General features: G+C 39.7%; 1 protein-coding gene across 2 annotated transcripts in view; it reads right to left on the reverse strand.

The window, feature by feature from the left end:
- Positions 1 to 7,785: 7,785 nt before the first annotated feature.
- The window catches only part of LOC140189272 (leucine-rich repeat transmembrane protein FLRT1-like), a 223,612-nt gene continuing 204,629 nt past the window's right edge, over positions 7,786 to 26,768 (reverse strand). For both annotated transcript variants that reach the window (XM_072245968.1, XM_072245967.1), the window contains exon 2: positions 7,786 to 11,142. In XM_072245968.1, coding sequence (XP_072102069.1) covers positions 9,170 to 11,089 — 1,920 coding nt within the window. In that variant the 5' untranslated portion in view covers positions 11,090 to 11,142 and the 3' untranslated portion in view covers positions 7,786 to 9,169. The remainder of the gene's footprint in view (positions 11,143 to 26,768) is intronic.

A 26,768-nucleotide genomic window follows, 5' to 3' on the forward strand; every position in this document is an offset into this window, starting at 1 on the left:
TCTTGTTTCCTACTTATGCCATGTCTTCTCACCTGCCCATAGCTTCCCACTGGTGCCCCTCCTCCTTCCCTTCTCTCCGATCAGATGCCTCCTCCTTCAGCCCTTTACTGCTTTCACCTACACCTTCCAGCTTCTTACTTCATTCCCCTCTCCCCTACCCACCCACCTTCCACTTGAACTGGTTTCACCTATCACCTACCAGTTTGTACTCCTTCCCGTCCTCTCACCTTCTTATCCTGGCTTCTGCCCCCTTCCTTTCCAGTCCTGAAGAAGGATCTCAGCCCAAAACATTGATTGTTTATTTCCTCTACACAGATGCTGCTTGACCCTTTGAGTTCCTCCAGCATTTTGCATGTGGTGCTCAAGGCTTCCAACATCTGCAGAATAAGGATATTGTGCACTATATTCACAGAGAAAATAATTTATTCTGTACCCAGGTTAGAAAGTAGTAAAAAGGTAAAGTTCCTCCCTGTGCCTTGTTTGGCACATCAGGTGGCAACCCCGCTGTTTCTTTAGCGTTTTTCTGTTTTATGAGGCAGAGTTGCTAGCTTGACGCTCAACCCAGCACAGATGGAAGGTGTGCAAGGAGCCGGCTGGATTCGAACCCGGGACCACTCGCCCTGAAGTCCGGTGCGGACGCCACTTCACCACCAGCCGAACAGACAGGTTAGAAAGCAGGGGAATTTAAACATGAAGTAGGAGGAGTGAGATTTAGAAAGCACTCAAAGTTTAATGTTGTTGGAGAGGAAAGTAAGGTTGGAGACGGGTCAGTGAATGAATGACAGGAACTGAATGTGGCTTTTTTGGGGAGTTGGGTGATAATGTGCAGAGATTTCTTGCAGAACAAGAGAAACCACGACCACAAACCTACATTGATTTAACAACTTTTTAATGTAAGTGGAAGATACCTCATTTTACTCTGATTATCTACAAAATTTGGCAGCAGTGCTCCGATATTGCTGCCAAAACAAGGTATTGTGATATGGGGAAAAAATATAACTGACAAAGCTAAGTTACCACTGATAGACACCGTCTGTATTTTCAAAAATTTTATTTTGAAGAGAACAAGGAAATTTTCACATTTGTATGTACAAGTAAAAGGTCAGCATGTTTCAGCTTGAACACACATTAACATTGAAATTTCAAGGCACCTACAAAAAGAGGCCAAAGGGCTTCACAATGCACTTTGGTTTTTTGTTTCTGAAAATCCTTTTTTTCTCCTGTAGCAATTCTCATCAAAAACACAGCAAGCCAACCCTAAACAATACGACATTCAGAGAATGAAAAAGGAGTGACCATTTTCTATATAACTATGATTGAGTTTAACTAATTAACCCGCTCCTTATGATTTATTGTCTTGATTAGGACATAATTATTCACACTGTACAGCAGATGCCAGAGCTAAGAATATTAATTCACCTTCTGAGAGTTAGCTCCTCTCAGTAAGGCAATATTTCTGCAGTTCCAGTATTTACCTCCACGTCCTTTTGAACTGTATTTCCATGTATTCATTCTTTGATCTTTAAGCTGAGTATGTAGATTTGACCAGTGTACTGGATACAGGCAATAATTCACCTTGTTTTTTTCATTACTCGTGGCCTAGCCCCCACTTAACTAATTTTAGGAATAATTTTGGGGCATTTCTTTGCCAGTGTTTTGATCAGAATGGTAAGTAGGTAAGTGATCTGAGGCCAAACTGTTTCTGCAGTCGGCTGCGTCTCCCAACAGTGACCACCATTTTATATTCTCACTGGATTTTCCTGCTACTAACATCAAACTCGTATCTTGCGACAGTGACAGAAAGGACATTTCATAAGCAAGACGTCACCTGAACCATGTATGCTCTAAGTAGGAATTTTTGCTCTAAGGTTTTAAGCAATTTCATCATCAGGAATTTGCCTGAAGTAGAGAATGGTAATTCTATTGGAGTTAAGGAAACATTTGTGCAAAAAGCACTTGCATGAGCAATTGATTCTGAATGATGCATGGCATGGACCTGAAAAGAATTTTGATTTGAAGTAGCACAGTGTACTGATAAAATAGCAAGTTTGATTGGCCAAGACAGACTTTTGCTAATTTATAATGATCCTTTCAATGGCATTCCAGTGATAACGTTGCTTATATAAAAGCAGCAAATTATCAGGAGCCATTATTCTGCTAAAAACGAGAAATTAAATGTAGTAAAGCATTGTTTCTCAAAGGCATGCTTCCTTACATTGAGTGAGACCCAGATAGGAAGGAGAAGAATAGAAAATCAGCAGTGTTCTGAGATTTGCTTTGTTGACACGAAGTGAAAATTTAAAAAAATATATACATAATGTTTAAATTTTGAGAACATGGTCATTGCTGGCAAGGTAAATATTTATCGCACATCCCAATTTGTCCTCTCCCTTTGCTAGGCCAGAGAGCAATTAAGACTCAACCATGCTGAGGTGACAGCGCAGTTGACTAAAAGCCTAAAAGCTGTTACCCTCCATAAGGGATTTTAGTGAACACCTTGGGTTTTCCAAAATGGTAACCGATTCAAAATTCTGGTGTAGTCTTTTTTTTCAATTTGGCTCAAATTTTCAAATAGCCCATAGGACAGAAGGCAGGGGTTTGGACATATCAGGATTATTAGTCCAATTACTCAGTCACTATATTACCATGCGTTGCAATCCTAGTTCAACATAACTGGTCACAGAAATACATGGAAAAATTAAATAATCAGTCTTAAAATAAAAGTTTGGTGTCTTAGCTACAACTCAGAAATGACCACATAGTCTGCAAAGTAATTAAGACTTTCTGTAGTGAGAATGGAAGGTGACTAACCCAGATTCTGTCTGGGTGGCCTCCAACCTGATGGCATGAACATTGACTTCTCAAAATTCCAGTAATTGCCCCCCCCCCTTTCTCCTTCACCATTCCCCAGTCCTATTTCCCTGTCTCACCTTATCTCCTCACCTATCCATCACATCCCTCTGGTGCTCCTCCCCCTTTCCTTTCTTCTATGGTCTTCCGTCCTCTCCTATCAGATTCACCTTTCTCCAGCTCTTTATCTCATTCATCAATCAACTTCCCAGCTCTTTACTTCACTTCTCCCCCTCTCCCGGTTTCACCTATCACCTACCACCTTGTATTTCCTCCCCTCCCCCCACCTTCCTACTCTGATTTCTGTCCTTTCTTTCCAGTCGTGATGAAGGGTCTTGGTCTGAAACGCTGACTGTCCACTCTTTTCCATTGATGCTGCCTGACCTGCTGAGTTCCTCCAGCATTTTGTGTGTGTTGCTTTGGATTTCCAGCATCTTCAGAGTTTCTTGTGTTTCAGATTCTCCTTGGTACTTTTTAGTGCATGGGTAGGGATTTTAAAAGACAATTATTAATTCAATACTTTGTTTCAAAGTTAATTGCTGTATGGAAAGAGTAAAGATCTTTTTTCTGTGAAATCCTAGTGCCAAATGCTATAAAAGGACAATTTGTGCAATGGGGAATACCAACTGAGTCATATAATATAATTTTTTGCAGGAATATTTTGATCATAATTATCTTTGCCATTATAGTTTTACCATGCACACAATTGTTCATGTTGTTGGAAATGAAGAAAGACAATAAAGGTAATTATTTAGAATTTGTAAAGATTGTTACTTATGAATTAAATATTGATTTTGTGACACTTCAAGGTTGGGTTCATGTGAAGTGAATTTTATATAAAGCAAATTAGCAGGTTGTTAGGCACTGAACTAAAATGATGGTGATATGTCTGAGTAGGTAGATGGCGCATTCTCTGAACACGGGAGATTTTACATTTTCGATGATGAGATTAGAAGGTTATAGAAAAACATCCATAATTTAGCTTTCTGATGGGTAATGCTTTTCTATTTCAGAGTACACATGTAATGCCCATGATGGTGATCAAACAGTAAAAGATTGCCTGTTGAAGAAAAACACAGTATTATCTACCCTTTCAAGGAATAATGAGAGAAGTGGGGAAGGGTTTTTTTGGCGCAGAGCAGTACGGTAGCAGAACACTGGCAGAGAGTTGACGGAGATTTTTTTTCAACACAATAACTTGCATTTCAACAACAATAACTGCACTAACATTGTAAAATGTCCCAATGTCTTATCAAACAACCAAGGATAGAGCATGTGACAAATAGTTTAGCCAAACAAGTAGCTCTTAGGGAACATTTTAAAGGAGGATACAGAACTCGAGAGACTGAGATATTTAGGAAGAAAGGCTTAATAATCAGGAAAGGATGAGTGAATGAAACACATTTTAGGGGCTTGTTTTGTCATTCTGATTTCAGTTAATCATAAATCTGAGTATGTGAAAAATCTGTGTTACTCCTGAAAAGTTGATTCTGATAGGACATAAATCCCTTCTGCAGTTTTATTAATTACTTATCTATTTATGGAGATACAGTGCAGAATAGGCCCTTCTAGTCCTTTGGGCTGTGCCGCCCATCAACCCCCCCAATTTAACTCTTGGTCATTGTAATTTGGGACAATTTACAATGACCAATTAATCTACCAAGTGATGTGTCTTTGGACTGTGGAAGAAAATCAGAGCACCCACGTGCAAGAGCATACAAGCTCCTTACAGGCAGTAGTGGGAATTGAACCTGGGTTGCCTGTACTGTAAAGTGTCGTGCTGCCCTGTATAGACTTCCAAATGAAGTTCTGTTCGAGGACACCATTTTAACTTGTATGACATTAGGGTGATGACTTCTTGTTTTACTACAGTTCATTTAAGGCCATGGGCAAAATTGAATTTTAATTATTTTGGGTCAAGGAGTACTTTTCTTACTTCAACTTGTACAAGTGTTGAATCATGAGATTAACGTTCCACGGTGCTGTGCTGGTGTATGTAATCGGGCATTGGCTGAATTCCTGATGCTGTTTATGTTGCCCTGAATGGTAACTAAATGGATAATCTAACAGTGCAGACATTATTGTTTTGATGTAGGAAGAAAGGTTAGAGAGGCCAACTAAAGAATTAAGCAACCACCTTCCTAGCTGCATAGCACGTTGGGAGATAAATATCTGTACCTTTTTGAACTGAAGTGTCTATTGGAGAAACAAAGTAATAAATTTTAACACGTGTATAAATTAGTCATGTTTTGCACTGCATTGAGACATGGACTCAAACAAGGGTCTCCCAAACAAAGAAATATAATTTAAAAAAACCCTTCACCTTTTTTCACTTTTTTTCCAGATGGGAGACCCCTCTACCTATGTAACTGAGCAATGGTGTGCTCGCTACTTCTCTTGGTCTTTGTTTGCAATCCCAGGGTAGAGATACCTTTAAGTAAATTTTACAGACCTATCACAAAAGTTCCTTATTATTTACTTTTCTCTAAGAAGGCCAACTTGGTAACTTGCTGGAGCATGTAAAATGTATTTTTAATATATTTAACTGATGGCGGACCATTTCTCTTGATGGCATTAAACTTGAAAAGTTATGAGGTAAAAGTATTAGTCAAAAGTGGTGACATATTATAATAGTTTCTTCTACAGTACTTGCACTAACACCACCTTTTCTTAGCCAGTAGTTTGGTATTTACACTCAGTGGCCACTTTATTAGGTACACCTGTACACTTACTCTAATCAGCCAAACATGTGGCAGAAACACAATGCGTAAAAGCATGCAGACATGGTCGTGAGGTTCAGTTGTTGTTCAGACCAAACATCAGAATGTAACTAAAGTGGCTTTGATGTGGAATGATTTTTGGTGCCAGATGGAGTGGTTTGAGTATCTCAGAAATTGCTGATCTCCTCGGATTCTTAAGCATATACTCTAGAGTATAGAGAAGGGTGCGGAAAACAAAAAGACATCCAGTGAGTGGCAGTTCTGAGGGTGAAAACGCCTTGTTAATGAGAGAGGTTTGAGGAGAATGGCCAGACTGGTTCAAGCTGGCAGGAAGGCGACAGTATCTCAAATAACCACACGCTACAACAATGGTGTGCAGAAGAGCATCTTGAACCTTGAAGCGGATGGGTTACAGCAGCAGACCATGAACATACACTCAGTGGCCACTTCATTAGGTACAGGTGGTACATAATAAAGTGGCCACGGAGTATATATTGTCGCCAGGGTCAGCTTTGCTGAATTGACAAGGTTGAGAATGCTGAATGTTCAGTCCTACATGTAACATTGAAGTGGATAATTATTCACGGTTGTCTGCTCAGAACAGTTTGTTAATCAGTCTGGTGGAAGTATTGGCAGTTTTCCTGTTTTTTAGAATGATGCTGCAAAGATTGCTGGTGGCTCGTTTTTCTCATTTTGAAAATGTATCGCTCTGCAATGAGGTGTGCTCTCACTTTAAAGCTGTAAATGTACATCTTTCCCGAATAATGGCGCAGTGGATTAGAATCAATATTTTGTTTTATGCACTCTACTGCCTGCATGGACTGTGCACTGCATTTTAATTACATTCTGAGTGGTTGAGACAAATGCTTTGTATAACATTTGATTTAAGTGAAGCATTTTTAACAAACATTTTAATTTGAGGATCTATTATAATTCTGACTCTTCTGAGGCGTAAAGCATAAATGCCAACATTGCTGCGGTAAGCAGGTTATTTGAGTAGTTCTGCTTTCATCTTGTCCGACTGGTGCGACAGTCAAGATGATCTGAAGCTATCAGGTGTATATTTAAGTAGTTAAAGTGCAGAATGTTCAGCCTATCTGGAATGAAAATCTATATCCTACTAGTGTAAAAATCTTCCTATTATATTTTGTCAATCTTTTTTAAATTCCACTTCTGAAAGTAATTTAAAAGTGTTGGGTTTGGTGGGAGGTTGCAGTGGGGAAAGATACAATCAAACAATGTAATCAATATTCTCATTAAAATTCTCTAATTTAAAATAAATCAGTATTTTCTGGTTATTTAGATATAAATTAGAACTGTGAAATGACTGCAAAAGGTGAGATGTTGTAACTACAATGACCATAAGGAGCAAAATTAGGCCATTTGGCCCATGAGTCTGCTCTGTCATTCCATCACCTTTCTCAATCCCATTCTCCTGCCTTCTCCCTGTAATCTTTAACATCCTTACTAATGAAGAACCCCTCAACCTCTGTTTAAAAATACCCAATGACTTGGCCTCCACAGCCATCTGTGTCAATAAATTGCACAGATTCACTGCCGTCAGGATGAACAAATTCCTCCTCATCTCTGTTCTAAAGGGACGTCCTTGTATTCTGAGGCTGTGCCCTCTGGTCCTACACTCCCGCACTATAGGAAACATCCTCTCCACATCCACTGTCTCCAGATCTTTTAATATTCAATATCACATCATCATTAGTGTGGAAATATGATCTTGATAACAATATTTAAGGTCATAAAAATATTGGAGCATTTTACAGTTTAAGGAGAATTTCTTTAAAAAGTCAGTTGTGACTTGCTAATCATGTTTAAAAATTATTCACTGGCAAACTTTTAGATAATCTTCATATTATTTCTGTTAATCATCAATCCAGGGTATTACTGTACCCGCTAGGTAGAAAAGTTTGAGTCTATCAACTCAAATGTTCAGGAAATCTTGTCACTAGTAAACAGGAATAAAATTAAACGCAAACAGGAATTCTGCAGATGCTGGAAATTCAAGCAACACACATCAAAGTTGCTGGTGAACGCAGCAGGCCAGGCAGCATCTGTAGGAAGAGGTGCAGTCGACGTTTCAGGCTGAGACCCTTCGTCAGGGTCTCGGCCTGAAACGTTGACTGCACCTCTTCTCCTACAGATGCTGCTTGGCCTGCTACGTTCACCAGCAACTTTGAGGAATAGAATTAACACTGTTTGGAACAGAAGGTGCTTTCAGTAAAGATGTATACATTTCCTGAAAGAATTCTCAGTACATAAAAATGCATTTCTGGATGATCACCATAGAGAGGGACAAAAATCCAACATTACAATGAGGAAGATGAGCCTCCAATGCTTAAGTTAGCAGTAGATAATACACGCGCAGCTCTGGTATATTGAAACATATTTCCATTAGAAGCATCACCTTTTATCACTGAAACATATTTAACACCAAGCCTTGGGTGTGCTTCAGTTTAAATGTGTTCTTTTCACAGCATTCGGACTAATTTATTTTATGAAGAAAGTTTTTAACCCTTTGAACATTTAGTTTTACTAGTCACTTCAGAAATTATATTGTTTTCCTCAAAATTAAGGAGCTTTTATAAAAAAGGCAGGGCATTTCACTTAACGCAGATAGTTTGTCAAAACCGAATTCACCGTGACGTTAATTATTCTACACTTTGTATTATGGAAATGTAACTACAGAACAAAACTAAGGCTTGGAAATTATTCAAATAAATTGCAAATTTTTCTATTGTGTCTAAATTTGTTTTAGTTGCAGCTTTTCCTGCAATAGTTCTTAGAATTAAGTTGAGAGAATCAATGTCATGACAGGTCAGATAACCATTTGGCTTCTCATTTAAGGACATATAATTCATGGTCTAGGTGCACAAATATCTAACTTGATTTTTTTTAAAATGTTTTAGCAAAACTGTCTTCAAAAGTAACTATGACATTCTGTCTCTTTTCCCAATTATGATAATGTCCTAAAACAGCACCACAAGCAACACCATAAAGAACTAAATATTTTAAAACTAATTTTCTCTTTTAAAACACCATTGCAGAACAGAGGGAAACAAAACATCAACAGATGATACCACTGGAAGTATGGGGAAATTTAAATCCTGCACAGAGAAACAGAACTTTTATATATATCTATATATATATATATGTGTGTATGTATGTATACACGTATGTTTTGCTGAACCATATGCAGTAAATCTTCAACATGGTGGGAAAAGAACGCATTGCTAAAAGAATTTCTACATTGTTTACTTGTTTGATACTAAAACATTTCTGAGTCTTTAAAATGCCTTATGATTCCAGAGTAGGCTGTTCATTCTTTATCCCACTTCTAACCAAAATGCAAAAGAAAGAATGGCTTGAATACAATTAGGAAGCTGTGTTTTCTTTCTAAATATCCAGCTTTTTTAATCTTTTAAGCATATTAAATATAAATTATATGACAAATGTACAAAATATTGTGCCAGACATTTTCTGCTGGACTTTGTGTTTTGTCCCTAATGGTTTTTATGATTTTTTTTGTAAATATCTTTTGTTTGCAGTGCATTGAAGATGAAAAATGCCGTAAAGCATCTCTGCAATCACGTGTAAGAGTATTCAGCATCTGGTATCCCACCGTCTCTGTAACCTCGGTTACTGCCAAGTGCTGTTCTATGACTGTTCTTGTAAATACTTGTCCCATTGGATGGAAATATGGTGTGGATCACATACTCCTCCTTAGGTCGTTGTTGGTTGTTGAGTGGTATCATCTGAAACCCACTCCCTCGGATTTCTAAAATGGAATTGTCTTTTTTTGTTCCTGCCTCTGCGTAGTCATCCTTTTTCCTACAGCCTCTGTTGTACGGTTGATCCTGTGAGAAAACATTCCGGTTGTTGTTGATGTAACAGCAGAATGCTGCAAGGACAACAACAATGAATACTAAAGCTGATGCGCCTCCAATAATACCAGCCAGAGGTAGGACTACTTGGTCTGATTCTTCTTGCTCCCGGTTTAATGTTGTGGTCGGGCTATACAGATCAGCAGTCTCTGCTTTAGCACAGACCGGAGTCTCGTCTCTTACGTAGAAATTGCTGGCCTCCATTGTAACCATGCAGATGATGTAAGTCGACTTGGGCTCAAGGGCTGTGAGAAGATATTCAGTTTGGTCTCCTTGTACCAAGGTTTCAGTGATGGATCCAACTGACGGATTATGGTCGAGTCTCAGCCAACTAAGCCTGAAGGAAGTGACTGGCAACATTGCCCTCCATGTTATGCGAATGCTGTCAGCTGTTAAAGGCATTACATTGATGATTATTGGTTTTGTTCCTGACCCTCCTGACAAGGGATGGTCTACAGTCAAATCTGGTGACTTCATGTTTGGCTGCCTTGGTTTATATGTGAAATGTAATCCTTGAGTGGCAGTTACTGTATGTATGATTGGGGTTGTCTTTGGAGCTGGATTGCCACCACGTAAACATTCATTCATTTCTGTTTTGATGTCTTTGACCGCCATTCCTCGAACTTTTTCGGGACCTTGGCACATCAACCCCCTCACATTGACATGAAACGCTGTTGTTTGCAACCAGTCTCTCAGCCACATCATCTTGCAGCCACAGTACCAAGGGTTGTTGCGTAACAGCAGCTGACTCAAGTTGACCAAGTCGTCGAAGACTCCTTTGGGCAAACTCGTTAGGTTGTTGTTCGATATGTCTAGTCTCTGTATCTGCCTCATTTTAGAAAAAGCATTGGGTGGAACATAGCTAATGAGGTTATCCTGAAGATACAGCTTTTGTAAATTTGAACTGGGAAGATTTGTTGGTGGAAAACTCAGGGAGTTTCTGATCAGTGAAAGTTCGGTCAGATTTTGCAGCCTGCTGAAAGTTTCATCTGCAATTCTTTGATTAGCTAAAAGGTTACCATCCAATACCAAACGCCTCAAGTTGACTAAACCTTTGAAAGCATATTGTGGAATGGTTGCAATCCGGTTGTCATCCAATCTCAATTCCTCCAGTGTTTTCGGAAGACCAGTCGGGATGCTGCTCAGGTGATTCCTCGATAGAAAGAGCAGTTTGAGGTGCTTACTGTCAGCAAAAGCATCTTCCTCAATACTAACTGTGGACACTGAGTTGTCATCCAAATGTAACTTTTCCAGGAGAGGAATCCTTGCCAATGCGTCATGGGTAATGGCCCTAATGTTGTTGTCTTGAAGGTGCAACTCTCTGAGTGATCTAGGAAGGTTTATTGGAAACTCGTCTAAAGAATTTTCATAAAGATAAATCACTTTTATGTTCAATAGATACTTCAGTTTGTTTGGGATCCCGGCATTGTTAATCTGGTTATTTTGCAGGAAAAGCGTCGTGGAGTCTTCGGGTATTTTGGCAGGAATGGATGTCAATCCCCGATCATTGCAGTAAACGAATCCATTGTCACACCGACACATCGAAGGACAAGCTGATAAAACACTTGGCATCAGTAGTGTTGGTATGGTAGCGCAGAACAACAAACAATTTTTGAAATCCATTGTTTGAAGCGATATTCAGAGGTTGGTAATTTATATTTCTGTCCGCTTATAATCTGCAGGGTAGGAGAAATTAGAAAATGCATGTTAGTTAACGAACAATAATTCTTCTCACCCTTTCTTCTTCATGCACAATTCCCCATACAAGATGACAGTTTTGTAATTTCATTTTTCATAACTAATGGTTGCAAATCCCTTGTACACTGAATTGGCTGTCTACACTAATGAACAATGTTGTAATTGGAGGTGGATTATTAGTGTCACACGTACTGAGATACTGTGAAAAACTTGTCTTGCATTACTCTTCATACATATCAGATCATTACACAGTGCATTCAGTAAAACAAAAGCAGAATGCAGAATACAGTGCAGTGTAGGTAGGCAATCAGGTGCAAGATCATAATGAGGTAGACTGCAAGGTCAAGAACCCTACTAGGGATTCAGTTGTCTTTTAACAGCAGGGTAGAAGCTGTCTTTAGTGAAGCTCCCTGCTAAAGTGCGCTTTCCTTCTGTCAATAAACTTGTTGAAGATGTATAAGGGCTTATTTACCCACCATTAGAGACATTATTTTCTCGAATCTTTTGATCTGTTGTCAGATAGTGGCTTAAAGTGAACAGTATGTGATCATGCAAAGCCAAGACAGAGTTATTACTCTCCAGAAATTTGCGCGGTGGTATAAAATGCCATAAATTAAAACTTTACATTCCTGGCATTTACATCTGAAAATTAATGTGGCGATCTAATTTTACCAGGTAATGACAAAATTCCTTAAGGTTAAATATAAACAAAAGATTTGATCGAAATCAAGGATTTCTAATTAAGAGTACTTCTTGCTGTTCTACTAAGTTAAGCTTTTTTTCCTGAAACGAGAACACATGTTTTTCCTCAGCAAGTGTTATTTCTGGGAGCCTGATCCTTTCATGAGGTTGTATTCACATTGAGTTCACTTTGGAGTTAAACACTTGCTTAGTCAATTACAAAAGATTCCCATCTCAGTTCACACCTGTACTTTGACAATGATAGATATAAATTCATGAAAATTGGAGGTTTCGGTCACAAAACATATTAATTTTCAGATTAGATGTTAAAAATTATTATATTTATTCCAAATGGAATTGTTTTTGGTCGTGCTATTAACATTTACAACATGCTTGAACTGTTTCTGTAGTTTCACGAGTATTTTTGACACTAATTCAAAGCTGTCTGTGCGTGGATTTGACCTGATTGATTTTCATGGACGAGGTCACAAGTGGGGTGAATTACAAACATCTGTTTCTGTCACTTATTACCGGGTGAGAAGGAAGATACTGTTTCTTCGTTGTGTACAACTATATAATAATTTTGGTCTGCTTGTATTTTGGGAGAAGTTTGGAGGAACAATGTGGAAGAATTATTAATAAAATTTCATCACAATCCTGTAATTAGTTACAGGCTTGTAACTTGGTTCACGGAGTTGTATGAAATGCCAAAAGTGTAAATTATCCAGGTATCCCATATCAGAATTCATAAATGCATATTGTCCTCTGTTTTAATTAACAACGATTGATTGAGAGTTATGTAAACTTGATCATCCTCTTTGTTTTGGGAGCTTTTAAATTCCCCTATGTTTTAGTTCATGATGCCTCAAAATTAGAACACAAGTCTATATTTCCACTGGAAAATTCATTAACACCGTTTATTTATTTGAAAGTATTATTTTATTAAAAATTTCAAATATATAAAGTATATTTATTATTCAGGCAACTTCCCCCCTTCCTTTCCAGTCCTGAGGAAGGATCAAGGGCCGAGGCGTCTACAATTTATTCATTTCCATAGATGCTGCTGAGTTCCTCCAGCGTTTTTCGTGTTTATAGTATATGCATTCTCACGATTCTCAGCACTGCCACACAAGAGATATTGTTATATCTACATTATGTTCAGTTTTCCTTTTCATTGATTCCCTGTGGAAACAATCTAAGGATTTTTTAAAACATTGGTTCCAGCTCCATAAAACTGTTCATGGCAGCTGCACCACTCTTCAGTGCACCCCCCAGTATGTATCATAGACCATGGAATGTGGCAGTCTGCAGCATTCGATAGTGGACGTCTCGTTGTATTGGAAAACCAATAAGTTTTATGTCGATCTTTCACAGAACTGATCATCTTTGACAGCAGTTGATGGTTCTGTCAGTGTGCCCTTGAGAAACATCCAAAGAGCACAGAGTTCTGTGCTATACAGCTGCCTGCTTCAAACTTCCAAAGAAATCACTGAATCTCTTTCCAGACAGATGCACATTCCAGAAGTAGATAGATGATGTCTCATCCCGAGCACAACTGCTTCATGGGCAGCATAAGGTGACGCTGAGTCTCTGGCTGTGCAAGAAGGATTTGCCAGAGAACGATCTTCTTTCTTATTATAGTCATAGAAAAGTACAGCACAGAAACAGGCCCTTTGGCCCATCTAGTCCAGGTCAAAACCATTTAAACTGCCTACTCCCATCGACCTGCATCGGGACTACAGTCCTCCATACAAGAGAAGATTGGATAGGTACCATCCATGTACCTATCCAAACTTCTCTTAAACATTGAAATCAAACTCACATGCGCTACTTGTGCTGGCAGCTCGTTCTACAATCTCACCACCCTCTGAATGAAGATGTTTTCCCTCATATTCCCCTTAAATTTTTCACTTTTCACCTTTAACCCATGATACCAGCTAAGATAATGTTGTACTTCTATATTGCTTGTTTGAATGTTCTATTAATGAGGTATTTTGTCCTACGGTCTTGACGGATTCCCATATCACAAACATGAGAAAGTCTGCATATATTGGAATCCAAAGGGGCAACACACACAAAATGCCAGAGAACTCAGAACTCAGTTGATGTTTCAGCCCGAGACTCTTCTTTGGGACAGAAAAAGAAGAGGGAAGATGCCAGAATAAGAAGGTGGGAAGGGGAAGGAGGCTAGCTGGAAGGTGATAGGTGAAGCCAGGAGGGTAGAATAGGTAATGGGCTGGAGAGGAAGGAATCTGATAGGAGAGGAGAGTGGATCTCAGGAGAAAGGGAAGGAGGAGGGGACCCAGGAGAAGTAATAGGCAGGTGAAAAGAGGTTAGTGGTCAGTGTGGGGAATAAGGAAAGGTGGGGGGGGGGGGCGGGGATTTTCTTTTAACCAGAAGGAGAAATCAATATTCATGCCATCGAGTTGGAGGCTACCCAGATAGAATATAAGGTATTGCTCCTCCACCCTGAGGGTCGCCTCATCTTGGCACAAGAGGAGACCATGGACTGACCTGACAGAACGGGGATGGGAATCAGAATTAAAATTGTTAGCCACCAGGAAGTCCCGTTGTGGCGGATGGAGGGGAGGTGCTCTACAAGGCGTTCCCCAATTTACAATGGGTGTCACCAATGTAGAGAAGGCCACATTGGGAGCACCAGACATAATAGATGGCCCCAGCAGATCTGCAGATGAAGTGTTACCTCACCTGGATCCTCATAGGTTTTCCTACTGTGCCTATGGACTGTTCTTTGTAAATCGATGCCTCACTGAGTTATGGTCAAACATCTTCTTTGAAGCAAGATTTGCTGAGAGTGGCGGGTGGTAGGATGCAATCCAACTGAAAGGTAGTTTTCAATACACCTGAGCATGCAGTAATACTTGGTATCTGCCAGGTCTCAGAATTTACTGCACCCAACAATAATGAGTTTATTGTTATTATTCATCCCTGAGCTTGTTCTATGTTGGTGTGCCACTATATCATACCTGTTCCTCAGCCACAATCATGCTTATCTGTCGCTGCAGCAAAAGCCCTGATAGATTACTTCCCTGCTGTGTTGAACAATGAACGATCTTGCATTCAATTTCTCCTTGCTGCACTAATACGTGGAATCTTTCTCTTTCTTTGTAACATCAATTCCCTTTATGATTGGAGAGGGAGATTGGAAATCTGGTGGAGTGGTGCCACAACAGCAACATCTTACTCAATATCAGCAAAACCAAAAAGCTGATTATTGACAACAGGAGGAAGAAATGAGAGGTCCATGAGCCATTCGGGGATAGAAGTGGAGATGGTCAGTAACTTTAAATTCCTTGGCTTAGTGACTTCAGAGGATCTGTCCGAGGACCAGCATGTGTGCCATTTCAAGGTCTGCATGGCAGCGCTTCTACTGTTTTTTAGGGATGGCATGTCATTTAAAACTTTGACAAACTTCTACAAATGTACAGTGGAGTATCCTGACTGGTTGCCTCATGGAAGCACCAATGCCCAAGAATGGAAAAGTCTATCAAAAGTAGTGGATGTAGCCCAGACTGTTACAGACAGAGCTCTCCCCACCAGTGAGCACATTTACACGGAACTCTGCCACCATCAATCACCAAGGACCTCTACCATCCAGGCAATACTGTCCTCTTGCTGCTGCCGTCAGGAAGAAGATACCACACCACCAGGTTCAGGAACAGTTAATCCCCTACAACCAGCGTGGGTTATTTCACTCACCTCAACACTAAGTTGATTCCACAGCTTATAGACTCACTTTCAAGGACTACAATACATGTTCTCGTTATTTATAGATTGACTATTTGTTTCTCTGTATTTGCACATTGCTTGTTTGTCAGTCTTAGTGTGTAGCTTTTCATTGATTCTACTGGGCATTTCTGTGTTCCTCTGTGAATGCCTGCAAGAAAATGAATCTCAAGATAGTATATGGTGACGTATTTCGATTAAAAAATTTCACTTTGATTAGGCCTCAGTTTTATATACTAACAGCCTTTCATTTATTTTAATTCACACAACTTGTACAAATTGTAAGGTGTGTGATTCTGGAAGAGAATTTATGATGACATTTGCTTGGCAGTTTAGACCTTTAACCTTTGGTTAATACCATGAAGAAAATGTACAATTAATTTTTTTGTAGAAATATAACTGTTATCAATGCTGAGGATCCCTTGGGGGATCTGGAATTTGATCGCAATTTTTACTCAAGATATTATGTGAAGAATCTATTTAAAAACATTTATCATTCGCTTGTTTGGCAGAATTCTGCTCTGAATTAAGAGTCTGTGGACGGAGTCTCCGTGGACTTCAATTCAGAATGTTATTTGCTTGCTTTTATTGTTTGCATGGTTTGTTTTTTTTTCCCCCTCTGCACACTGGGTGTTTGACGGTCTTTTTTAATGGGTTGTTTTGGGTTTTTTTTTGTGGCTGCCTTTAAAGAGACAAATCTCAAGGTTGTGTAATGTATACATACTGTGATAATAAATATACTTTGAACTTTAACAAGCTGTATTGTATTCAACTGCAGACTGCTGTAGCATTTGCGGACTCAGGGCCTGCCTTGGACTATTTTTCTTTTGTGTGACTATATTTTATTGACACCTTGTGTGCTACATGTGCTTTGTGCTGTGTGTAACTGTAGGTACTGTGTTTTGCACCTTGACCCCAGAGTAACACTATCATGTTTGGCTGTATTCATGTATGGTTGAATGACAATTGAACTTGATCTTGAATTTGAATATTATTCCCAAATGTTGAGGTCAAGTTTGAATCCTGTGTGCCTTCTTGGCTCAGCTGTGAGACAAAACAGCCTTGTGCAAAGAAGTGGCATTAAATTGGTTCTGTGAAGTTAAGATTCTCTGCTCTCCTAAATTATTCCCATGAGAAGTAATATTTGTTCCACCACATTTTAAACCTCAGAAGGATGGTTCCTTGGATGGGAGTATGGAGAATTGTAACTTAGAAAGTGAAGTGTAACGAATGTATTTTATTACAATACTTTAAAACAAATATGGCCTTTACAATAGCTTAAATTTATGTGGCAATTTTCTCTGATCCTTCTCCTCCTCTACCGTAAACGTGTCTGACAGGGTTCAGATTTATTTTGGCTTCATGGCCTTAAACTTTGAGTATCTTTGTTCCCATGCATTATCTTTTTAAAGGCACCAATGAAGTGCTAATGGTGCTTTAAACACTTGTTTTGAAGATATTGAGTATCAATGTCAGTAAAGGAACTCTTTAAGAAAGTTTGAAAGGTTTATGTATGTTTATTTTTTGCTTCTATTGAGTCAGGTTTTCTGGAGTTTCTCTTTCACACCGGGACATAAAACTTTGTTTTTTTAAACTTTCTGGCCTGTATTTTAATATAAAGGTATATTAATACCTTAAAACCTGTATATAATAATATATATAGTGTATAACAACATTCAAATTAAATATATTATCGAAATACATATAAGTTGAGTGAACTTGGTCTTTTCTCCTTCAAGCGACGGAGGAGGAGAGGTGACCTGATAAAGATTTTAAAGATGATGAGAGGCATTGATTGTGTGGATAGCCAGAGGCTTTTCCCCGGGGCTGAAATGGCTAACACGAGGGGGCATAGTTGTAAGGTGCTTGGAAGTAGGTACAGGGGGATGTCAGAACTAAGTTTTTCACACAGAGAGTGGTGGGTGCGTGGAATGCACTGCCAGCAGCAGTGCTGGAGCTGGATACAATAGGGTCTGTTAATAGATACTTAGATAGGTACATGGAGCTTAGAAAAATAGAGGTAGAGAAATTCTACGCAGCTTCTAGAGTATGTTACAACATGTGGGCTGAAGGGCCTGTAATGTGCTGTAGATTTTCTATGTTCTATGTCATCATCTGCAACCCTGAGATTCATTTTCTTGTGGGCATTCACAGTAGGTACAAAGAAGCACAATAGAACCAATGAAAACATGTATACAACAGGGACAGGCAAACAACCAATGTGCAAAATTGTGCAAATACGGGAAGTAAATAAGTAAGAAATAATAAATATTGTGAACGTGATTTGTAGACTTCTTGAAAGTGAGCCAACAGATTGTGGAATCACTTCAGTGTTGAGGTGAGTAATATTATCCATGCTGGTCCTGATGGTTGAAGGGTAATGTTCTTCGCATACCAATAAACAGTAAGGACACTGAGTTGGAGAGGTTTTATCATGTCTTATAGTTTTGGAGAAATTCATCTATTCCTTGCAGAATATAGATGCTGCATGACAGTGTGTGTTACTGCTTCCAAATTATATTCAAATGTTTTTTTATGAATTGGAATGTTCATCCAGTAGACAAACCAATGGCTCAGCATTGTTGTTGTTTCAGCAATTGGTTTTATTAACATTTTGATTATGTTACGTTGGAGGAAATGATGAAGAGGAATAAGGGGGGATAATAATATGATTAGCCATGGTAGTGTAGCGGTTAGCGTGATGAGTGCAGGCAATGGAGGTTGGAGTTCAATTCTGACACTATTTGTAAGGAGTTTGTATGTCCTCACCATGACTTCATGGGTTTCTTCTGGGTGCTCTAGTTTCCTCCCACAGTCCAAAGACGTACCGGTTAGTAGGTTAATTGGTCATTGTAAATTGTCCCATGAGTAAACCAGTGTTAAATGTTACTTATTTATTTTTACTTAGAGACACAGCGTGGAATAGGCCCTACCAGATCTTCAATCTGCACTGCCCGGCGATCCCGACAACCTGGGTTGTCGAGAGTTGCTGGGACAGTATGGCTCGAAGGACCAGAAAGGCCCGCTCCACCCTGTATGGCTAAATAAATAAATGAATAAATAAACAAACTGCGATTTAACCCTAACCTAATCACGGGACAATTTACAATGACCAGTTAACCAACTAACCGGTGTGTCTTAGAACTGGGAGGAAACCCACCCACCCAGAGGAAACCCATACATTTCACAGGGAGGAGGTACAGAAAATATGTTACAGAGGATGCCGGGATTGAACTCCAAACTTTGATGCTCCGAGGTGTCCCACGAACTGCTGCACTACTGTGGGTTTCTGGGCCATGTGACCAGAAGGACCTGTTCTGCGCTGTATCACTAACTAATTAAAAATAAATACCAAATATAGGTTAAAGAAGGAAACTGTTCAGACTGGCACACAAAATGTTGGAAGAACCTGGATGTCCAGAATCAACAGAATCTGTTGTGTTTATAATTAACTATTCAGATTGACAAAATACTTCCAATTTTGTTTGGCCAAATTATTGTTGAATTGAGGAAGCATCATTTAATAGTCGCCTTGATACTAAAAGGTAGGTTAACCTGTTCTGTGCTAGAAAATGGGAATAATTGTGTGCAGAGTTAAGAGTCATTTTAGAGTGAAGATCTGTCAGCATTACTCATTCGTTTATTGCCTCAGTATCATCTTCCTGCAAAAAAAAGCCCAGATTATTCAACCAACAGTCCATGATCAAAACTATAAAAAGTATTTTTATGCATCGAATTATGTGCCGTTGGATCCTTGAGGTTGTCATAGCCAGGGGTGGTAATGGGGACAAGCTCGCACTACCTATTAAATGCTCCCAATGGCATGTGCCTCAAATAGCCTCTGACAACCAAGTCCAGCTCCTGGCCTTCATGTGTGGCATAGCTTCTACTAACGGGAGAAGGTGCAAAAACAGGTTACTGGTGCCTTAAAACCAGCTGCATCAGGCAGATGGGGCTCGTCAGCCATGGCTGGCAGCTCATCTAGGAGAAGGAAAACTCTGGTCTCAAATCTCTGCTGGCTTGTGGCTATACCTGTTCATGGGAAGGCTTCAGGAGTAAGCCTCGAGGAAAAATCCAGAGCTGGAGACCCTGAGGCAGTCCAACATTGAGTTCAACACTGACTGGCGACTCTGGTTACGCCGTTGGTACCAAACTGTATCGGTCTCTGCCATTGCTTTGAACTCATCAGCTGCGTGGCCTCATATGTGCCGTTGTTAAATGTGAAACTGCCACCATGTCAGTTTGATAAAAAAATAATTAAGTTGGTAGCAGTGCATTTTTTTCTGAGGTTTATGACACAGAACAAAGGTATTCAGTTGATTTGTTCTTGCCAGTTTAAGAAAAAACCTACCCAATCCCACTTTCCAGCACTTAATCCGTCATATCTCTTCTGCATATTCCAGACATTTTGAAAAACGTGTTTGGTAATTTATACAGGGAGATAACGACCCCAACCAACTCTGGATGAAAATCTTTTCCACATCTCCCCTCTAATCCTTCCTTATGTCGGACAAAAATAGGGAAAGATGGAAAAGCAGGTTTGGTGTTCTCACTTGGAACTTGAACAAGTACTGGAAAACCCATATCATCAAATGTAGGTAGTACTCCTTTAGAAGAATATCATTGAACCTCCGCAACTATATTAAATCATAAATTTAATAGTGAGTGTTTTAATCTGAGAGTTTATGTATGCCTAATGTTTGTTCAAAATGTTCAAGTTACTGGTTTGTCATTAAGAGCCTGTAATTTGAAAGTAAGTAGAAAAGGCAATTATTTTCCCACATTTGGGCTAGAGCTTGTCATATTTTAATTCCTAGATATTACAGACAGTATTTTAATGCCCAAATATTACAGTCAATATAGTCTCTAATTGTCTAGCATTTCAATTTCTCCTCTGAACAGCATTAGTTGAGCACAGTTAAACAACAGCCTTTTCAATGATGCTGTCAGCTTTTGTATCCAGGACTTTATGAGGTATAGTAACAATGTGAGCAGACCAAATGTGCCAAGCTTCCTTCAGACCAGCTCGTTACTCTTCACCATTGTGTACCTACTATCATAGTCATCCTCTTAGCATTCCCTCAGGAGCAAAGATCAGTAGCTTCCCCTGCATTTTCCTGTGTTCTGAGACGACTACTGAGGCCAGTGTGGGGGAAATCACAGAATCTTCCACAGATCGGGGCAGGTAGATTGGTAGTTTATGAGGTAGTTGTGCTGTTTCTGCTATTTAAGTGTGCTTCAATAATACCCCAAATGCTCCTTTACTTTGAACAGAGATTCCCAGAATCAGTGGGCTTAGCATTTTGAGCACAAATTTTTGTTTTACTCTTTCCATCTGATTAATTTCTTCCCTTGACAGAGCGTCTGATTTTTGGATGCTGGTGTCAAGTGATATCTGAAACATGGGGCCCATACAGTGGTGTGAAATGAGCATGATGAGGACTTCATTTCCAGGGATATTAACCTGGGAGAGCATGCCGATGTTCATACACTTCCAGTGGAGTCGAAAGATTTTGTGAGACCATGTTGGTGATGAATTTCTAGCGCCTTAATGTGATCCTGTAGACTTCATAAACATATAGGAGGTCAGTCTCACTGCTCCTCACTATAAAAGTGTGTTCTGTGTCAGGACTGAGGTCCTTGATTGTCCAAAGGCTATGCTGAGATCTACAAGTTGGTAAATTTTATTAATGCCTTCCTTCACCAAGAGTGCCTCCGGGTGATGTGGGAATTGCTCCATAATTTCCAGGGTCTCCCCATTCACCTTTTGTCATCGGAGGATAGGGGTTATCAGCAGAGGTGCTTTGGTAGAGATTTTAGTTTTCCGGCTATTGAGTAAAGGTCTATCCCTTCATATGCTTAACTGAATGAGCTGGGAGCCTGGCCTCTGGGAATGAACAAAAAAAAGTACTTTCAGCATACCACAGTTTGACTACTGAGGTTTGGGTGACCTTGATCTTGAAGCATAACCAATGTATCGCACAATAGAAAATGGTGCATTTCCTCCTTCAAGGGTACTGTTCTGAAATAGCCAACTGCCAGATAACAACTAGCTACAAGACACCCACATATGAAACCCTGCCAAATGTTGCCTGGCTGCTTTTGTAAAAGCTAATATGCAACATTAGACTTCTAAGCACCCTACTGGATGGAATGAGCAAAGGTGAAACAAAGCATCTACAAAATCATGAATCTGGAGATGTCATAAACTGAGACCTCAGTAGGGGATCCTCATACCTAGGATGTGATCTTAACGTACTTTCTTGGTTGTGGGATGGGAAGAGATGACGTGACACAGGGTATGACACACTGCACGGTTTTGTGCACTTTATGCAGTCCTGGGTAGGTCTGTGGTCTAGTGTAGTTTTGTGTTGTTTTACGTAGTTCAGTGTAGTTTTTGTATTGTTCATGTAGCACCATGGTCCTGAAAAACGTTGTCTCGTTTTTACTGTGTACTGTGCCAGCAGTTATGGTCGAAATGACAATAAAAAGTGACTTGACTTGTATGTAGAGAACAAAAACTGAATTGTGGTTACCTATTGAGATTTATCATGCATTTCTGATCCTCATATCCAGAGTTTGAATTGCTAAGATTTTGTAACTCTGTCCGGTTATGTTTCTTATGTATCTAACATAAAACAAATAAAATTGAACTTTCTCTTGGAAGATTTATTTAACATGGAGCTGAAAGATTAATTCTTTATGTTGATGTTTAACTGACATTCATAATTGTTTAATTTTCACTTAATACAGTTTATCAAGATTTTAAAATTTAATTATAAAATGTCCATAATATTTGTTATTGAAATATCTTGCTTCTTCAAATTTCACCCTATGATATATTCAAGAACAATGAAATCATATGCTTCATTGTACATTGCTTTGTAGAGCACATAAATTTGAACCAGAGCTGTCATGTGGTTAAGCTGCAGACAGATATTCACTGCTGCTTCTTTTCTTCAGCTTCTGTCTAGATTATGACAGACACTCCATGGTTATATTGCTTGGGGACTAGATTTTGGAGTTTTCCAGTTCTCAAATTGTGTTACAGTCTGCATGATTTAAATTCTTTGTGTTGTTGATCAATACATGCGTGAGTTGGATTTGCAGGGATGCTCCAACTCTTGAAGGATGTTAACAGGTGACTGCTGGTAAAGGCGGATGCCACATTAGTAATGAAACTAATCTCAGGAATAAGAAAGGCAGGTTTGTGTGTATTTGATTCATTTTGGGTTAAAATTGTTTTTTGTTTATCAAAAGTCAACATGTTCTTCTATGGCCTTGAACTTGCTATGATTCTCACAGTATAGTATTTAGTGAGTATACTTTGAAAGGCAAGTGTACACAGAGATGTGATACTAAAATACACATTTGTAAAATGAGGAATGTAAAAGCATAATGAGACCTCCATATGATCACCATTAGAAATAGCTGAAAGTTCATGCCAACCAACACTCCTTCTCTTTATTTTTTTACAGCTGCGTGGACCAACCATTGCTCAGAGCAGAAAATTCTTACACAGCCTGAAAATTATGCAGCACTTTAAATTAGCATTATATAAAAGAAAATTCCAGCTGTGCGGCAACAAAGACTATCTGCACGGGAGCATTGTAGTTCTGCACAGCAGCGCACCCACGCAGCTTAGAGGGAACAGTGATGCCAACCATTTCTATCTCAGGAGATACCGTGACAGGAGGGCTTTAATATGCTGCGTGAACATTTTGAATGATAAGTTTCTTGAAACAATATGGCTTATTTTAGGTTTGTCTGCCACAAATGCTAAATGTATTTAAACTCTTGTCAGTTTGTAATGATTGGTAATGCAAGAAGGAGAAACCGTCTTCTCTTTGCTTGGTAACACTTGGTTCCAGAGCTTAATTCCTTCCCAAGTACCACACCCTCCTCCCTGCCCCCATCACAAAAGAAATGGTTCCAATGGCAGAAATCCAGTGAAAATTCTGTGATGGAGCAGAGAAATTTGAGTGTTCATCCTCAGAGATTTGCTCATGTATTGAGCACTTAAACTTTGCCAGCTATGTGCTGAGGAGGAATACAGGCAAGTGAGTCAGCTCTCTTCAGAAAAATGGTATCTTAACATGAAGGACACTCATCACCCAGGATAATCTCCTTTACTTATTACCACCATCAGAGAGGAGTTTCAGGAGCCTGAAGACACACACTCAACATTTTAGTTACAGCTTCTTCCCCTCCACCATCAGATTTCCGAATGGACGATGAACCAACCTGTGAATACCTCACTATTCTTTGCAAACACAAGGAAATCTGCAAATGCTGGAAATTCAAGCAACACACACAAAATGCCTGTGTGTGTCACTATTCTTTGCTCTCTTTTGCACCACTTATTTATATTTTTAATAATCTTATCGCAATTCATAATATTTTAATGTATTGCACTGTGCTGCTGCTGCAAGACAACGTGGTATTAAGCCAGATTCTGACTGTGAAGTCTGTTTCATGGCGAGGCTGCAACTCAAAGTTTGGTAAAACCTAACTGAGGGTGATGTCAGTCTAAACTAGTGCAGTGGTTTGTGCAACACTATTACAGCTTGAAACGCTGGAGATCGGAGTTCAACCAGTATGTATCGTCCATTCTGTAATGAAGCTGCTGCAGGTGACTGAATCCAGGACACAGACTTGAGGAACTTAATCCATATCTTTTATTTTTATTTAGAGCCACACAGTGGAACAGACTCTTCTGGCCCAATGAGCCAGCAACCCACCTATTTAACCCTAGCCTAATCACAGGACAATTTACAATGGCCAATAACTGCTATGTCTTTGGAAATATGATAGGAAACCCATGCGTTCGTGGGGAGGACATGTAAACTTCTTTACAGACAAGGTTGGAATTGAGCTCCAAACTCCGCCTGGAATCATAATAGCGTTGTGCTAATGGCTACACTACCATGGAGTCTTTCGGAGGCTTATCTTGGGTCAGGAATAACTGACCCTTGAATAATCAACCACTATAACCAAGTATGATTCTGACCATCGGGATGCCTTCCCCTTGATGCCCATTGACTTCTTGATACCATTCTCAATCTACTGCTGCTGTCTGTACATTCTCCCCATGACTGCGTGGGTTTCCTCTCAAACTCCATAGATGTAGAGATGGGTTGGTAGGTTGATTGGTCACATGGCTGTAATTGGGTGGGAGGCTTGTTGGGCTGGAAGGACCTGTTATCGTGCTTATAAACAAATAAATGCCACCGCGATGTCAAAAACACTCCCTCCCTCTTCACTTCCAGAATTCAATTCTTTGATTTATGTTTGGATCACCTTCCATCGCTTTGCTTTGCTTCCTTTGAGATCCATTTTACAACTAGATGGCAGAAATACAAAAAGCTGCCTTCCTGTTACAGAGGGACTGTCTCAATCAATCTGAACTACAGAAAAAGGCTGAGCAGACTTCAAATCACACAACATCCTCATCTGGAAATAAATTTTCTCTTCTGTGTGTTTGCATACACACACTATGTAACAGGCATCTCCAGAACAGCAATATCACTATACCCTCACCAGGTGCACTCTAGCAGCCTGAAAGGAAGAACACCAGTGGGTTCCCATATGTTGCCCAATATCCGTGAGTGACAACACAGATTAAATGCATATCCCTGTAGTGAAACAATTCCCACATTGCTTTCTCTCTGTTAATGGCCAAATGCACAAATAATGAGGGGCAATTCACCATACCTCACCATTTCATTCAAAAGTGAGATGATATAATCATCGACTTTTGGTTCCTATCTTCCAAGTTTCTCTGCCTAACCTATTGCTTGGACACAAGTGTTCCTCCTATGGTTTGCAGTCCAACTGGTGAATATTTGGGTGCTTTGGAGTGAAGTGGTAGCAGACGGTTGTAAGGCTAGATGGGCCGGCTTTTGGACTGCATCACCTTGCTATGCATGTGCCGGTAGGAGTCTGGGATAACGAACTTCTGGCCAACTCTGAGCATGTGGATGTTGGCCTCCTGAGGGAGTTGAAATATATATGTACTCCCACCCAGAGTACGAGACAGAAATATTGTTTATTTGTCCTGAGCACAATATGGTCATCTTAAAAGGATCAGCTAATTTTTATCTCCTTTGCAAATAAGCATTGAAAGAAGTGTAAGGGGGTTTGTCTTTTATGTTACTGCGTAGGTGGCTTCTTTGTTATGTTAAACGCTGAGAAAGTTCTTGCGCTAGCAGCTTGTTTTGGGTTAGACTGTGATAAGAAGATGTTACGAACCAATTGGGATAGTTGTTACGTTTTTGGTGTATCTGAAGATATTGTATGCGCGGGTTTTTGGGGGAGAAGGTGGGAGAGAGAGACAGAGGATGGATGAGGTGCTGTGAGTCCGCTAATGGGGTCGGACCCCGTGTGGGGCGTTCGGCGAGGAGAGGAAACGGAGACGGACTCGTGTGGAGTGTCTGGTTGACCACTGTTGTTGGTCCCAGGCGGCAGGTCGAGGTGGTTCGAGGGGCCGCAGGGTGAAGAAGAAGGGTTCTGAGCTCCAACTGTTTGTGCACGAAGAGATTGAACTTTGATAAGTGTGGCGCCTTTTATTTTCCTTTTATATTTTATTCTCTATTAATTATATAGTTCCAGTAATATCTATAAACTGTAAAGCATTTAATCGTATCTGGTGTGTTGTCTGTTATTTGGGCGGGGTGGGGTATATCACACAGCATCCACACAAACTAATTACCCAGTTTGGCAGGGCCGAGGGCTGTTTCCCTAGATGACAGCGAGCTGAGCGCCCCTGAAGCTGGCCGGGGGGCTACAGAAGTAATTCATTTATGAAAAGGCTTGATATTTATTGAGGACACAAAATGCAACTATTCAGCAAAGAGACAGTAGGTGTAGGAGAGGGGCTGCCACTTTTTGTTGATTTGCGAAACTATTTCTTACCAATTTTGATTAGAAGAATTCAAGCAACGTTCTTGCAAATAGCCCTTTTCTACTGCAGCCTCCTTTATGTAAGTGAACAGAAGGATATTATGATCAAAGGTGTCACAGTTTGCAGTTGATGAATGGACACATTTTATGGTGCTAGTTGTGTTAATTGATGTAAAAGTACTGGCTTGCACGATGGAGTTTCCTGATCATCCATCAGAAGAAGCATATGGAGTCTCAGTTTGAACACTGATACCTATCTCTCTATTTATTCAAA

This window comes from Mobula birostris, chromosome 28 (genome assembly GCF_030028105.1).
Source record: "Mobula birostris isolate sMobBir1 chromosome 28, sMobBir1.hap1, whole genome shotgun sequence".
Lineage (NCBI taxonomy): Eukaryota > Metazoa > Chordata > Chondrichthyes > Myliobatiformes > Myliobatidae > Mobula > Mobula birostris.